Source organism: Pteropus medius, unplaced genomic scaffold (genome assembly GCF_902729225.1).
Source record: "Pteropus medius unplaced genomic scaffold, Ma_sr-lr_union100, whole genome shotgun sequence".
Lineage (NCBI taxonomy): Eukaryota > Metazoa > Chordata > Mammalia > Chiroptera > Pteropodidae > Pteropus > Pteropus medius.
In genome coordinates this window covers 13,007,546-13,025,255 of record NW_024351729.1, presented here as the reverse complement: position 1 = coordinate 13,025,255, position 17,710 = coordinate 13,007,546, and the positions used below count along the sequence as shown (strand labels likewise).

Here is a 17,710-nt window from a genome sequence, read left to right as displayed (position 1 = left end):
TATTAATCTTAAATGGTGTTTATTAAACAGTCTTTTATAAATACTATGATTATGCTCATTTTATAGATGAGGAAACTAAGCCAGAGAGAAGGTAATCAGTAGAGGGAATGGTATAAGGATACCCAGTCAGGCTTTGCTCTAAGGGTGGGCATGGTGTGGGCCTCAGCCATGTACAGACCTTGACATACAAAATCCACTGTGCTTGTACTGAAGAAAATATCACCTCCTAGTCTTGTGCTGAGAGGTCTTGGTAATTTGGAAAGTCAGAGGCTGAGTAATGGCCAAGTTTGAGAGAATCAAGAATGCTTGCTCAGGATCGATTGAATGTCTGTGCAAAACAATGGATATTGAATTCTATTTCTGTATGGGTTCATATCAATCCTCAGTTAGCTCTCCAGAGGGGTGGGTAGTCCACAGCATATAAATATTAAAACACATCTTTAAGATGTTGGATATTTATGAGTACTAACATTGAAACTATCTTCTATTGCCCTTTCTCATCTCACTGATTATTTATTGTTTGAAAAGATAAATACAGGAAAGCAACTGACCTAACAATGGCCTACTCTTGATTATGCATTGCATTAAATACAGAAATTATAAAGAGGGCACTTTGGAATCTGCCTTTAGCATTGGCCAAGATTGTGTAATGAAAAGGTATGTGGCTTAGCCTAATAGATTAATGCAAACCACAGGTCACAAGAGGCCTGGAATAAGTGTGGTAGATCAACACAAACCTACAACTACTACAAAGAAGTAGGTCAAAGCCCAAGGCTTCTGATATGTTTTTGTACCTCCATAGCCTTGTGCAGGGTGCTTTGCACACAACAGGCATCTAATATTTTTAATGGAATGAATGAATGAATGAATGAATGAATGTAGGAGGGAGGGAGAAATGCCTGGCAGGTAGGAGTAACATGCAAGCTCTTTGCACACGCTTATTGGCTTTGAACGTGTTTACTGCGATCTGCAGTGAGAAGTGCATTTTGCTTTATGTCCCAGTACTCAGCTACATGCATACCCTGTATACATATGCACATATATACATTTTACATACATATATAACTTAAATTATAAAATAATTCTTATACTTACTGTAATCTATGCAATAATCTTTTCTATTCCTTTCTATCCTATTTCCTTTAAAAAAAATGCTGGTTGATTCCATCAAATTATTTCAAGATACACATTACAACCTACAGTTTGAGAAACCCTAGCACAGTAGGAAGCTCATGCTTGGGTTTTGGAGTTAGATCTGGGTTGGAATCCTAGCTCTGCCAACTTATTACATGTGTCACCACAGGTAAGTTTCTTAATTTCTCTGAGCCACCAGTTTCTTATTTGCAAAATACATACTTGCTCTATATGATTTTTTGTTATCTTTCTAAAGCATAAATCTGAACATGCCATCTCTATTTCAAAGGTTCCCTGTTGCTTTTGCACTTGAGTCTAGATGCTTTATGTTTCATTATATGACGTTTAACAATATGGCCTGTGTTGACCTTCATCTTTTTCCTCCAGCTGGCCCTAATTCACACACCACACTGCAGCTCTTCTACTGTTCCCTAAATGCACCCTGTTTTCTCTGTGGGCCATAACCATGTTCTTCTCACTCAACTAATTTCTACTTGTTCTTTAGGCCATAGTATAGATTCCCTTAAGTAACCTTCTTTAACCCCCCAGATCTGTATTCAGTGGCCCTCTCTTGTGCTCCTATAGCATCTTTGGCTTGCCCTTATCATAGCATATCACCATTACTATTCCCAAAATATCAGCTGCATCCCTCTAGGAGGCAGAAGACTGCTATAATCTCTTCATTTTACACGCTTAAATAAATTCTGTACACACCCTCCCATCTCCTCTTAGTAAACAGGATAAGTTAGATGAATATGTCCTAAGGATCAGGGCATTTGTTGGAAAAACAGTCAAGTCAATGCTTAAATGACAGCTTTAAGAAATTACAGTAACCCTTTGGCAAGCATTCCTCAAGCATGCTCACTTACTGCCAGTGACTGAGGACGGTAGTGGGGTGGAGGTCTTGAAAATAGATGGTCACTGAATACCAACCCTCCTTGCCTAGCTCATGTATAATAAAAGAGAAGGTTGTCTACATTTGTCACCCCTGGAAGTTGACAACTTAGGCAGATGTAAGTCTAGCATAGTCCCAAGAGTAGGGCTCTCAGAAGATGGAAAAAAAAAAGTTAATGAGAACATCAAGTTTTAAAGAGAGGGGATGGAGGAAAGTAGAGTTAATGGTATATCGGTTACTATTAGCACTTATCTGGTCATAGAGATTTTTTCATTAAGAGATATCTCATTATTGTTTAAAAGTCACTTAAAAATTAATGGTAATATGTTCTAAGAAAAAAATCTGATTGCTTTGTTCAACTGATGAATTTAAACTCTCTGTGGAAATGCCGCTTATCACTGGGATTCCCAAATTGAAATGAGATCACTTTGGCTCTGTTTGTAGAAACTAAAAAACACATCTCCAAGTAATCTACTGTATACACTGTTCAAGTCTCTACACGCAGCCTCATTAAGCTGTGAGTCAGAAGTGCGGGCAAAGCTTCTAAAAAAAAACTAAAGTAAAATTACCAGAAAAATCAGTAGAGAAAGAAATTGAGGACAAACACCAATAAAGGTATGCGCTGTGCATGACAAAGCTGAGGCTCAATGAAATGCCAAATCTCTGAAATCAAGAAACGAGATACCAATCATCCTGCATTGCCCCCGTGGCACAAGGTATGTTCACAGCCAGATGTTCACACTTGGGTATGAAGCTTTCCTGTTAACATTTTTTTAATACTTCATCACTCTTAACTTAGAATTTCCCCAAACATACTTTTTCAGTGGTCATGAAAACTAAGAATGTTATGTCCTCCCACCTGTTTTACTTAAATGATACTAGAAGTTATTCAGATTGAAATATTTCTATCTCAGCTATAAAAGAGAGTCAACATAATAAGAATAGCTTCCCATAGGGATTTAATAAGAATATATTAAAACAGAATGCTATGTAGCATTAATCTATACCTTTTCCATTATTAAAGGGTAGTTAAAAAAAAAAAAGTCATCTAGAGGCAATCCGCTTGTGGAGTGACTCCCTAAAAGCCGTTTGAAACTCATTTCTCCTTTGCCTTTGTTTACTGGAAAGATGAAATACTATTACTATTTCTCAATACCTTTTTACAACTGGCAGAGATTTTTAAATACAGTTTTGCCAGTAAGAAGTTGTTGAGGTCTTCTGGGAAATCTTTTCAAAGGGATAAACCTGACTGACACATTCCATTGGCTACTTGCTCCTTTCTCCTTGGAAAATGGATAGGAAGCCTAGGGCTTCATGATCCATCTTAGAATCATGATGCAACATGGAGAAGAGGCCTAACCACAGGGGCAGCAAAGGAGGAAGATGAAAAGAGGCCACTTTATGAAGTCGGGGCCACCTAAATTCCTTAAAGGGTAAGACAAATGTATCAGTTGGGTTCTCCATTGTTTACAGCCAAACAGGATCTGACTTGACACATTGTTGTTATTGACAGCTCTTCTGAGGCCCATAAAAATTCAGCTAGTACATTCTGTGGACAAGTGTTGGGCTCGACTCTGAACCAAATGGACATTCAATTGACATTTCAGGAAGAAAGTATTAGTTCTGATGACAATCTTATGAGTTATGGTTTTTAACAAGATATTGAAAAAGTAGGTGTGTAACAACTCTGCTCTTCACTTATGCACATGATATGATTGATCTAAAAGAATCTGAGCTAGTTTTCTTGCCTTTTGTCCTTTAGTTTTCTTTTCTGTTTCTACCTCTTGTTTCTGATGATTGAAATATACCAGCAGGAGTATGGGTTAGAATTAGGAATAAATCATTAACCATGTATCCATGGAACAGATGGAATCTAAAAGGTTAATAAACCCATGACTTTAAGGTCAATAATTTTTCTAAATAGTTATATTTAGTTCAATAAACTTATGAATACATAGCTTAATAATATATAATATAGTCCAACAATATATAGTATAATAACCTTCCTAAATAGTTATAATCAACATTTATTGAACCAGGTACTGGAATGATTTTATTTAAACCACAAACAATCCATAGGAAATAGTGTATACTCTTGTTCCCATTTTTCAGTGAGAAAACTGAGGCTTTGAAAAATTAATACATTTGAATCAAGATTCCAGAAAGAACAAGCCATAGCCTCAGGTTTTTCCCACATTGAATGCATATTCATGATTTTTATAATATATTCTCTATATAGATCTCTATTCTAATGGAATATATTATACTATAATTAATTGTTTATAAGACAGTTTCAGCTCTTAGACTGAGTTTCTTAAAGGTAAAGATAATTTTTAAACTTGGCACAACATATGAAGCACAACAGATGCTCAATAAAAGTTTCTTACAAACACTGGTGAAAATTTGCTAGGGAATCAAGGCTGCTTAAGTGGAGTATTGAAGAGCTCTATGCTATTTGCTACTTTAATTTCATAGCTGTGGTATATCAGTCAATAAGTAAGTAAATAGTAAGCAGATATTAAGTGCCTAGAATTAGAATGGATCACAGAAAGTCTCATTCTGTATAATTAAGTCTAAATGGACACATATTATTTATGAATACCCAGAAGAGAAAAAAATTATCGCTAGGATTCACAAAGAGCAAGTAATTCCCTTTCTTGTTTGGGTTACTAGCTTGGTAAGTCAGGGGATTCTTGCAAACATAGTATACCTTAATCAGTAATATATTTGACAAAGTTTCCTGATGTTTGTGGATGAACTGGAGAATGCACACTAGGTAACAGTAGACTGGATTAATAGCTAACTGAACATCCCAGAGAATGCTGATTAATGGAGGTCTTGAGTGATGACTTGCAGGTATTGTATTTGACTTTGATCAATGATCTTATCAATGACATGGATGAGAACACAATGATTAAATATAAGGATGGTATAAAACTAGGAAGGATAACTAATATACTGAAGGCCAAAAATCAGTACTTTAAAATATCATTATTGGCCACAACAATGGGTTAAACCTAATAAGCACATATTTAACTTGGACAACATTGGACAAATGACTGGATTTTGCACAATATATTGGATAATCTGGCTTGATAGTAACTCAAGTGAAAACAAAAAGAGGTTTTTGTTAAAAAGTGCAATCTAAGCCAATGATTGCAGCTGATGTAAAAGTTAAAGCCACATTAATAAGTTTAAAGGATTAAGACTAAAAGATGCAAGAGTTCTGCTGATTACTGGGTTTTTCTATCCATATCTGAATTACAGTGTCCAGTTCTCTATGCCATACTTGGCAGAGGGCAATCATAAATACTTTAAACTCAACAGACTTGAGTGCATTCAAAATACAGCTACCAAGAAGGCTATAGGTGTGGATTATAATATAAGTGACTAAGATAGCTAGAGGAGTTTATACTGAAGAAGTAATTATATTCCTTAATGTTCTATGAATATTTTCTTCATCCTTGTAAGGCTAACTCTGAGCACAAATCCTCTCATACTTTTAAAGTTCAATAAACGTTTGTTAACAAAGGCGGTCACAGTAATCATTTCAAATATCTGAAAGGCTATTAATGAGGTTTAGATTCTGTGTCCAGGCAGATCAATCTGGGATCTAAGGTAAATGTTACATGGCGACAGCATTTGGGTGGCTACAAAGTGAGCATTTTTATATCAATTAGACTGGTTCGAAAGAGAAATAGGATGCCTCATGAATTCTTGTCACTGGAAGTATGCCGATATGGGTCAAGGGACATCCTGTGAGGGATTTTGTGGAGAAGATGCCTCCATTGGATGGGACCTGATGCTTGACCATCTAAGGTCCCATTTGACTCGAAGATTCTGTCAAATCATTAATTAATTAAATATTTATTGAGTATAGGCTGCTCTAGGAACTGAGAGCCAATGCTACGCAAAAGCAGGCAAGGTCTCACCCATGTGGAGCCTGGAGGTGAGACCAGTGGTCTCCAAAATGGGCTGTGTGCACCCCATGTGAAGGGAGGAAGAAAATATTTGAACTGTTACTTATGAATTTTTTAAAAATCTAATTCCTTTATTAATTTCTATACTTGGTATATGTGCTATAATACATATAATATCTTAGCAACATAAGTGTATAGTAATCAAATACACATATCTTGGAGATTTAACATCCAAAAACATTTTTACTGACATGAGGTGTGCTCAAACAATCTCTAGTAAAGAAAGCCAAATAATCATGTAAACTAATGCAAAGTGGTAACTGTGTCAAATGTCACATCTTCTATTCCCCCTACTTGGGACTCTTTTAAACTCATCCAAACATAAAGCTTTAATGTTCATATACTGTGGGAGCCCTTTAAATGCTGGTGTTGCAGTGGGAGACTAATACATTATAAACCCTAAAAAGTTGTCCGTCTTTTGGGGACAGGACTTAATCCATGCTGTGTTCATATCCTGAGAGAACCAGTACTGTGAGAACCCAGTCCTATGATTCTGTTACAGTGGTAAGGATTTTTTAAACCACCATCATTTACAGATGAATCCTTTATAAGCCACGTTTTTCTTAGAAGGGCTGAAGGTTTGTTCAGGGCCAAGCTTTGAGAAGCAGGGAGGTGAGAGGTAGAAGTTGCCACTGTGGGCCATACGCATATATTCCTGTGATATGGAAATACATGGACAATAGAGGTTTGTTTCATATAGTGATACAAAAAAATGCAAAATGTGAAATTGTATTTAACCATCACAACATGTGAGGCTGTTTTTATAATCCTCCTTTTGCAGATAAGGAGGTGAGGATACACTGCCTAGGCCATTTAATAGCCAGTTGAATTCCAGGGTTTATGTCTCACTTTAAAACCCTCAATGATTCCTTCCCCACCTCAGCCCTGCCCTCGCCTCCCCTCAGGATAGAGTCTAAACTCTTCTTCAAGAGTCTGTCACCTGCCTTTTGCTCAGCTCTCCGACACTCTCATTTTATTTCTTGCCATATACTCCTCTCACTAGGTTCCTATTTTACTGAGCTTCTTGTAGTTGCTCTAACACACTGTGCTTCCTCTCATGTCCATGTTGCTCTCTGTGCCTCCGACCCTCCAGCCTCAGTGGCAGCAGTTACCCTGGCTCCCTGTACAGCAGCACTCTCACACTGTGTTCTCATTGTGTGTTTACATTTTTGTAGCCTCCACTGGACTGTAAGCTCCATAAGGAGGGGACAATACCATCTCTCTTCTTGTTCCCTTATGAACTCCATAATGAATTCAGGTCCTGGCACTTAATAAACAGTGGATATATTGGTTGAATTGTATGCATGGCATCTTGGAAAAGTTCATTTACTAAAAGTCATGCAGTAGTATCTGGAAAAGAACTGGAGCTACTCAGCCTCATTCCAAAGCCCATGATTTAACTTGCCATTAGCATGTTGGGAACCCCAGTGGATGCCACTCTACCTACCTGTTTTATAACTGGAAGTCTGTACCTCTTGACCCCCTTCACCTATTTTGCCCAGTCCCCAGGCAAACTTCCAGTTTGCTTTTTGTATCTTTGAGTCGATTCCTATCTGTGCATTTGTTTTGTGTTTTAGATTCCAACATATAAATGAAATTATGCAATATTTCTCTTTCTCTGTCTGACTTATTTCATTAAGCACAATACCTTTCTAGGTCCATCTATGTTGTCACAAATGGCAAGATTTCATTCTTTTTTTTTATAGCTGAGTAATATTTTATTATATATATATATCCTATTACATATACATTCCATTATCTATAATATTCCATTATCTATATTCCATTATATATATATGTACATATATATATACACACACACATATATAGACATACATACATACATACAAACAAACATACATACACATTCCATTGCATGTATCATGTTTTATTTATCAATGGACACCTAGGTTGTTTTCATAACTTGGCTATTATAAGTAATGCTGCCATGAACATGGGGGTGCATATGTCTTTTTGAATTAGGATTTTTGTTTTTTTTTTCAGATAAATACCCAGAGGTAGAATTGCTGGATCGTACGGTGGTCAGAACTCTTCTTAACACAATTTCTGGACAGCTGCTACCAATCAATACGTGTGAAAATAAGATGGAACCTATTCATTCACAATCTGGCTCTAACCTGCTTCCTACCAGCATTTCCTATCACTTCCATTCCCATCCACACTCAATGTTTTAAATGATTCTGAGCTTCCTGAACATGCAATGCTCTTTCAGGCTACTTTACCCTTGTACATGCTAACTATTCTGTAAGGAAAACAATTTTTCTAATGGATCTAGTCAAGTCTTACTAATCTCTCCAGAGCCAGTTTAAATATCACTTCCTTTAGGAGACCTTTCCTGACCAGCAGAGTTAAAAAAGCTTCTTTTCCTTCTGTTCATAGTATATTGCAATTATCTATTTCCACATGAGTTGCACCTCTTCTAACTAGAATATGGACTGGGGCCATATCTTAGTCATTTTTGTATCATCCCTTGAGCTTACTACAGTAGCTAGATCACAGTAGGTGCCAAATAAATACTTATAGAAAGAGTGAAAGACTAAACAAATGACAAAATGAATAAGGTGCCTCTAATTGTACATGTAGTAGGTTTAGAACTCATAATTCTGGCTTACGAATGCTGTTAGGGACACTCCCCCAATAACTCTCTTAGGTTCACCTGGTCCCAGGCATATCAGAAAAGTTTAGAATTTCACTGATGAAGGACAGTAATAATAACAACAATGATGATAATAGCTAACGTTATTGAATGCTTATTATGTGCCAAGACAAAAACTGCTTGCTTCAAGACTTAAAGAACAAGGAGAAAAATCTTTAAATATAACTAAAGAGCAGAATAAAGATAATCCTGAGTATAAAGAGTCACACTTTGATCTGTTATCTCCAAATATGACACCTGTCTAAAATGCCACTGAAAGAGCTTTAAATCATTTATTAAAACAAAGAGGTCAGACAAAAGAAAAATTATTGCTTAAACACGTGTCTGTGCTGGGCAGTAAATTACATATTTTTTTCTGATTTTATTCTATAATGGCTCCCGTTAGGATTATCCTAAGAAATTTCTTTCCTGGTCAAATCTACATGGATGAAAGTTAGCTTCAGGATAGAGTTTCCTAGTGTTCCAAAGAATAACCACAAGATCCGGAAAAAAAAAAAAGCATTAAGTGACAAAAATATGGGGAATGGTAAGGGCTGATGGTTGTATGCCCATTTTAGATCCTTACAATGCATATTAGCATACTGGCGATAAGACCACAGTAAGGAAACCTATTCAGTGGTTTAACCCAGAATTCTCCATAGTGTATTTGACTAGTGAACGTATTTTAATAGAAGCCCTCATATTTTTTTTTTCCTTAGAAATAGAATTGAGAAATACTGGCTTTGGAAGTACTGAGAAACAGCTCTGACACATGCAAAGGGGACTGCTATGAAGAAAGACCTATCTGATTTAGAGAAAGTAAGCTTTGCTACGGTCTGGGACAGAAGAGACTCATGCTTGGTATTATCATTTATGTGATAAACATTCAACCCTATATAAAAGCTTGGGAGAAAAAAGGCCAACTCTTAATCAGTTCTTCGAATTAACAGTTTAATAATTATGGCTGTCTCACACAGTCATAGAAATTTATATTTTCATTTATCCCAAAGAAAAACTTGACCATCTTTCTTTAATACTATCAACCTGGAAGCTTGACAGTAAGGATTAAAAATTGCTCCTTCCTTCTCACTTGGTTATTGGAAAGGCTCTGAAAGGTAATCAGTCTTGTGAAGCTACACTTTATAGTCTGCATAAAAATGCCATGATTTCCCTTCCTCTCCCCAACTTAATTGAAAGTGCATAATATCACCCAGCTAGGGAAATGTAAACGGTAAACATATGCAATATATCATGCTATCACACAAAAGCTGGTTACTAATAGGGACTGGGCCGTTGTCAGGACCAAAAGGAATCTGGAAAGCAAGTCTTTTTTTTTCCATTTAGGATGAGAGCTCTTTGTGCCCACCACCTTTCCCCCCTTACCTCCTCCCTCCAGACTTCAAGCTATAGCCAGATTAGACTAAGGTCAGTCAACTCATTCCTTGCTTGTGTAATTCCATGGGTCACCTAACAATGTATATTGACTAACACTATCTTATATCAGCCTTTCAAGAGATGAGGCATTTTATTTTTGGCAGGAGGTGAGGTTGGAATCATCTTGTTCCCTACCTACTTCAATTGTACTGATAGATGGTCCTATTATCTCTTTCCTTAGCTGCTGCACCTAAGGATCCTTGGCCTTGTTATCTCTTATCTTTCTCTACTTCATCAAACTCCTATTGCCAAGATTATCTCCTTTTCTACCTCCAGTCATCCATGAATATCCGTACAAGATCACATTTTCCTTGAGTATAAAAACCCATTCTTACTTTTTAAAGTCCTCTGCATATCTGCAGCTAGCTATAATTCCACTTCAATTACGCCTACTTTGAAGTAATCATTGTCTCCTCTGACTCCTCACCTGTAAGCATCATGCCGTCTTCTTAAATGAAACTTTCACAGTAGGGCTCTTAAGAGAAAGGACAATATTCCTTCAAAGTTTTCACTATCAGTTCTCTGTTACAATATTCCTTCAAAAATTGCTCCCTGTTGTACCATGAACTCAACTTCTACTATTCATTCATGTCTCCTTATAACTGGCTATTGTTTTATTTTTGATAGCTGATACCTTACAGGTAGGTCAAAGGCTAACACTTGTCAAGGTACTGTGTCATTTCAGTTTTAATAAAGGATATATATTTTTATCTGTTTCAACAGTAGAGATGATTTGAAACTTACTGAATTAAAACTACATTCATCTCTCAATAAGTTATATTACCTGTCAACTGGCACTGGTGGATGGTATGGCTTGTTGACCTTGGCGTAGAGACCTTCTAAGTGGTCTCTCTCTGGAGACAGTGGACGGCCGTCTCGAGGATAACCCAGTGGTCCAGCCCGAGGGGGAGATGGAGACCTATAGACATTTGCTGATGCACATGGTTCCCGGAAGTGGTTCACTCTGGCATAATTGGGGTCCATTTCATCATCATCCATATCATGCAGTGATCCAATTGTACCAGTAGCATAATCAACAAGAGCTCTTGCCTGCTTTTCCCTTAGCTCCTGATGTTTTGCTCCAATCCTGAAAAAGGAAGAACAAGTAACAGACATATATGAGTTTATATCCTAAAACAATTATATACTCTTCTGAATCTATGTTAATTTTTCCTAGTCAGTCACTTAGCTGTCACTTTCCTATATACTCACTACATAGAAATGCCAACAGCATATTCTATGGGATTAATTTTATATCTATAGCCTTTATTTGTTTCAGGGTCTTTACTTTTATAGCAATGTTATAGGTATTTTAGCATCTTGCCCACTGATGACTGGGCTGATTTTGAGTCTGAGGCTGATTTTCATCAACATTCCCTCCTGTAAGTGGGATGTGCTCCTGGGAATAGTATATCTTTGGTGATATTATGGAAGTCTGCCTTGGAACAGGGATGCATGTTAAAGAGCCCATCAGAATCTTATACTTTGTCTATGATTTCACTATTTGGTGCCCTAGAGTTCCAGTATATCCTTCTAAAGAAAAGAACTTGGAAAAATTGATTTAAATACAAAAAAGAAATACAAAGTCTTTCTGGTCACTAAAAGCAGTGGGATCAGATGTAATTTATAAGAAACTCTAAGTTTTTTGGTTATATAAATGGGGATCACTGTGTCTCATTATATAGGAACTAGGGACTGAGTAAAATAGTGAGGAAATTAATAGGCTCCTGACAGAGATGAATTGGCATATATAAGTGAATTAAACACCATTACTGGCAGAACTCCACGGCGCTAAAGCCTTAAGTGACATTACAAAATGCTACTGCTAATCATCGTACTGTATAGACTACTGGGAATGGGAGCAGAAAAATATACTTAGGTGAATTCCAAATCCATCCGAATTTTGAGGATATGACATTTAATTTGGAAGGTGTTACATCAGCTCTCTTAAGTTCCCAGTTATGTATTAAAATGGAAAGGTCACTGTGGTATTTTATTGGACAACGATGATCAGATGGTGTCAGGAGCTGTCCAGCACTGATGAGGAAAGAATGTACCCTTACATGACTGGGCAAACAAGGTGCATTTTGTGCAGGATGAGAGAAGTAAGATGATGTTGGCTTGGATAGTGAAAGGCTCTTAAGAAAAGATGGGGACAAATCTGAATTTCTGGGCCCAGAGAATATGAGAAGGCTATGAGCTAGACAGATCTATATATGCCTGGAGACATATACTGAAGGCCTAGATAAGTAAAAAACACACACACACACACACACACACACACACACACACACACACACACACACACACACCCAAAACTAAAGTCTTAGTATCTTTGTCTCTTCCAACAAAAACAGCTGTTTTTACACATGCCAGCTAATTTTATTCTACAGAACATCAAACTCTAAATAAAAAAATCTTTAAAAGCATGATCCTTCAAGGTATTTTCTCTTTTGGCAAAATGGCTTGCCTTTTTTTAAAAATTTTAATTTTATTTTTTTAGTAGAGAGGAGGAAAGGAAGGCGAAATAAAAGATGAAGAAGAAGGTATACAACAAAAACCCAGCATCTATCCTCAAGTCACAACAGATGAAAATAAATGCCAGGATACATTATTGCATGTCTCTTTTGACTAGGTCAAATCGTGTACCCTACACTACATATAAGTAATTAGAAAGATTTATATTTTTGCAAAGGGGAGCTTCAATCTTCAAGAGATTTTGAATGAAGATGAAAGGAAGATTACACAGTAGGGTACCCATTAAGAGGGCCTGCCTATCCCCTTTCAATGCATGTTAGTCCTAGATTCGTGAATGTTTGTTCTGAATAATTTTTGATAAAGAAGATAACCTGCTTCATTCTACAACAAAACAATCTTTCCAGGGACAGTGCGGACTGAATTATCAGAAAATGCTTGCTGCACTATGATGATAGGGGATGGATTTCCATTGCAAATAAGAGCACAGGACATCAATAAAGTTAGGGGGTGGGATTCTGTGCTGTTACTATCCCTCCTAAGTAGGATGCCTTCAAGAGAAATCATTCAGCAGAAAGATCAACATCTCATGGCTGCCACACGGGGCTACACTTGTGCATTAATGCAACAGGAAAACAACAAGCTTGGTTTTTAAAAATCACAGAAATAGAACACTAGTATCTGTATTCCTTATTTCATCACTTCTCTTTTTTTGAGGTTTTCTCATTAATTAAGCTTGCTGAGTATGTAGAGATTCTCAGATGGAAAGTACTTCGTGTATGCAAAGCAATATTTATCTTGTATTTTTCCTTTCTTAAAAAAAGCAAAATTTTCCTTGATCTTCTCCATACCACTGTTTCAGTAACAAATTTCATATTAATCACTCAGTAGGTTAAATAGTAATTTCTCTGAACAATCGTTATTATGGCATATATCAGGGTCTCTCCATGAAGGAGATGACAAGGCAATCTTGGAACAGGGTGTATGGAGGCAGAAGAGCCTCTCTCGAGAGTGAAATGTCGGAAAAAAAAAACCACTCAAAACAAAAAAACAGATTTTGTTTTTTTTGACTTCCCTCTGCCCCAATTCAGCATGAGAATTCTAACTGTTTATAGTCTTTTTACTTGGAAGTCTCTTTACCACTGAGAACTCAACATGTTAAAACATCTACTTTTTAAAGTAGCCCCAGATAAGATACACTTTTTATTGGATGGTACTACGAGTTTCCCCATTCTCCCAAGTACACTGCCTTTGAATTGTTTAAATCTCCTTTTTCTCTTTTCTCCTATAAAGACATTGTTTCTTTTTTCCATTATACCTCTTGGGTATCCTGTTTTAATTCCATTTCTTTAGCCACAGTCTAGTGTTCGGGTTTTAGACTGCCTACATCTGCATTGTCTAATATGGTGGTCGTTAACCACATGATACTGTATAAATTTAAATTGGAATTAATTACAATGAAGTAAAATTTAAAACTCAGTTTCGCAGTTTCACAACCCACATTTCAAGTGTTCAATAGCTATGTGAGTTAGTGACTACTAACTCGTATATTGGATACTGTAGAATTAGGCACGAATTCTATCACTGCAGAAAGTTCTATTAGACTGTGCTGGCCTAGATTTTTCTAAGATTTTTTGGCATATCACCACATCTCACATTTTAATTAACTGTTTAATTAAATTTTTATTAAAGTATAGTTGACATACACCATTATCCTATTTTAATCTGTACCTTAAAAAGCTGCTAGAATAATCTTCCTCAAAGAGCATTTCCATCATATCTGTCAGTCAGTTTTGATTCACAACAACAGGTCACCTTTTTTCCTTGTGTATTTTAAGTACGTGGCTCTGTTTTCTTATGACAAAGTGTTGCTGTTGAAAAGTTGGATCATCTAATTTTATTTCTCTTGTAAATTACTTATAAGTAACTTGCTCTTTTTGCTTATTGGGTATAATTTTTTTCTTTAAAGTCCAATATTCTTACTATAAAAGTCATTCTGGGCTTATAACTCTTTGAATATGTACTTTTAAGTATATGTTTTTTTATCTGGGAAGTTTCTTTGACTTATTGATTTTATTGTTTACGTTAAAGGATACAAGCTAAATATTAAAAATCAATTATACTTTACTACATACTAGTAGTGAACAATTAGACGATAAAATCAAGAAGACTTGACCATTTATAATAGGGTTAAAGATCATTGCAAACTTTAAGGATAAATTTAACAAAAGACGTCGTGTAATTCATCTACACCAAAAACAATAAAATACTGTTGAGAGAAACAAGAGCTAAATAAATGGAGAGTTATACCTTGTTCATGGATCAGAAAAGTCATTATTGTGAAGATATCAATTCGTGTATACTGCCATCCGAATTAAACTTCTATCAGGTTTATTTTCCAAAAATTAACAATATGACTTTAAAATTTATGCAGAAAGTTAAAGGGAAAAAAATAGCCAAACTACTTTTGAAGAGGAAGAATAAAGTTAGAAGACTTAAACTACTTACTTTAAGACTTACTATAGATCTTCAGTAATCAAGCCAAAGGTTAGACAAATAGATGAATGGAACAGAAGACAAAGTCTAGTAATACACCCACATATTTGGTGAAGTGATTTACTGCAAATGTGTCAAAACAATTCAATTAAGAAGGGAAAATCTCTTCAAGAAGTGGTACTATTAAAATCAGTAAGGGATATCCATAAGAGAAATAAGAATGTTGGTCTCTACATTATACTATAAGAAAAATCAGTTTAAGATGGAAAATAGGACTGAACATAAAGGCTATAACAATAAAGCTATTAGAATAAAATAAAGGAGGATATCTTCACAACCTCAGAGTAGGCAAATATTTCTTAGAGAGAACACAAAAAGCATGAAACATAAAAGAAAAGAAAGATAAAAAAAAAAGAAAAAATTCACCAAAGTTAAAACCTTCTCATTAAAAGCGTCAAGAAAATGATAAGCAAATGAGAGAAAATATTTGTAACACACATATCTAACAAAGAATTGTTATAAAAATAGGAAGATATATTTGCAACTCAATAATAAAAAGAAAAATAATGCAAGTAGAACTGGGCAAAAGATTTAAACAGATACTATACAACAGATGATCTAGAAATGCCCAATAAGCAAAGGAAAATATGCTCAACATTTTATGTCATCAGGGATGTGCAAATTAAAACCACAGTGAGATACTCTTACCAAAAAATGAAAAAGAATGATAACACCAAAATGTTGGAAAGAATGTGGATCATGCTGAACTTTCACACACTGTGCCTGAAAGTACAAAATGGCATACTCCCTTTGGGAAAAGGTCTGGGAGTTCCTTATAAAACCAGACATGCACTGAAGCCATGACCCAAAAATTCACCTCTCAGTTACTTATATATGAGAAACAACAACTATGCCCACAAAAATCCTTGAAGAATGTGTGACAGATAGCAGCGTTATTCATTGCAGCAAGAAATGGAAATAACTGAGATGTCCATCATCAGGAGAATGGATAAGTGGTGGTATATTCACACAACAGCACATAAATCAGCAATAACAAAAAATAAACTAGTGAATACTCAACAACAGTCATGAATCTCAAAATTATCAAGCTTAGTGAAAGAAGCTGGACACAAAGAAAGAACTTACTACATGATTCCAATTATAAGAAATTCCAAATAGGATAGAAATGAGATCAGCTACTCATGGAGAGGGGCTCCACTGAATGAGAAAGGGCACGAGGGAACATTCTCAGGTCACAGAAATATTCTGTATCTTTTTAAAAATTTTTTAATTTTTTTAATGCCTATAGTATTCCTAAGTGGTCTCCCATCCAAGTACTAACCAGGCCCAACCCTGCTTAGTTTCTGAGATCAAACGAGATCGGGCATGTTCAGGGTGCCATGGCCGTAGGCTGTATCTTGATAAACATTTGTTAAAATAGAAAAGATAATATTCTTCTGGTAACTTATGTATGAAAATTATACTCCAGTTAAAAAAACTTAAAACAAAAAATGAAAATAAAAGCAAAAAAATGTAAAATATGCTATATATACCTTTAAAATCCATGTGATAAAATCTAACCCATTTGGGCTCATCAATTCTAAATTCCTTTATATATCATTCTTTTCCTTTTAGATACATTCCAAAAAGTAATTATCGTAACAAATTATCAGAATGAATGTGATTGCTGGGAAAATATTTAAATCGCTTAAGAAAACACACCCCTTTTCAAGCAATTTAAACACTTCCAAAGTACTAATTTACAAGCCAGATATTGATTTTGATAAATACATATCATTATTATTGATCCATAAACACTTCCTCTAAAGACCAGACAACTTGTTTTAAGTCAATTACAAGTTTCTGCATTCATCAGTCAACAAATATTTATTGAGCATCTACATGTTTCAGTTTTGTTCTGAATGAGGCTGAAAATTCAGCAGTGCATACAAATTCTTGCCCTTGTAGAATGTATATTGTAGTTAAGGAAGTCAGCAACAGATAACAAAATAACTACGTAAAGTTAAAAAATGCTAACTGGTAGTAAGTGCTATAGAGGAAAATAAAACAGGGAAAGATGGTAGGAAGGTTGTGGAGTGGGTAGAGTGAGAGGGTTAGACTTTTAAATATATGGTAAGAAAAGGTACCACTGAGAATATTAAAGTCTTGAAGGGGAGGAGGGCGAAACTGTACAGGTAACTGGGGAAGAGTATTTCAGGCAGAGAATATAGCAGATACAAAGGTCCTGTGGCAGGCACTTGCCAAAAAAGGCAATGGAGGCCAGTATGAGGGAGGGAGGAGTCAGAGGGGCAGAGAGGAAATGGAGGGCCTAGACTATGTAGGGCCTTGAGGTCTAGGGTAAAGATTTTGGCTTTTACTCTCAGGGAGGTAGAAATTCAATGGGAGGTTTCAAGCAATGAAGCAATATGACTTGACTTACAGGTTGAAGGGATCCCTTTGACTGCTATATTAAGAAGGCAGAGGTAGTAAGGATGCTGGGTGAAAAAAGAGCCATGGAGACCAGGAAGGGGGCTGATACAATAATCTAAGTGAGAGATATTGGTGGCTCGGATGAAGGTGTAGCAGTGGAGATGGTAAGAAGTATTGGGATCCCAGAGCTAAAAATAAAACTAAATAAAG

General features: G+C 36.0%; 1 protein-coding gene across 10 annotated transcripts in view; it reads right to left on the bottom strand.

Moving 5' to 3' along the window:
• Positions 1-17,710, bottom strand: part of PARD3B (par-3 family cell polarity regulator beta) — a 901,201-nt gene that overhangs the window by 133,463 nt on the left and 750,028 nt on the right. For all 10 annotated transcript variants that reach the window (XR_005649078.1, XM_039844925.1, XM_039844928.1 and 7 more), the window contains one exon: positions 10,884-11,186. Coding sequence is in view for 9 of the 10 variants with exons in the window: in XM_039844925.1 (XP_039700859.1) it covers positions 10,884-11,186 (303 nt within the window). In the remaining variant the exon portion in view is untranslated. The remainder of the gene's footprint in view (positions 1-10,883; positions 11,187-17,710) is intronic.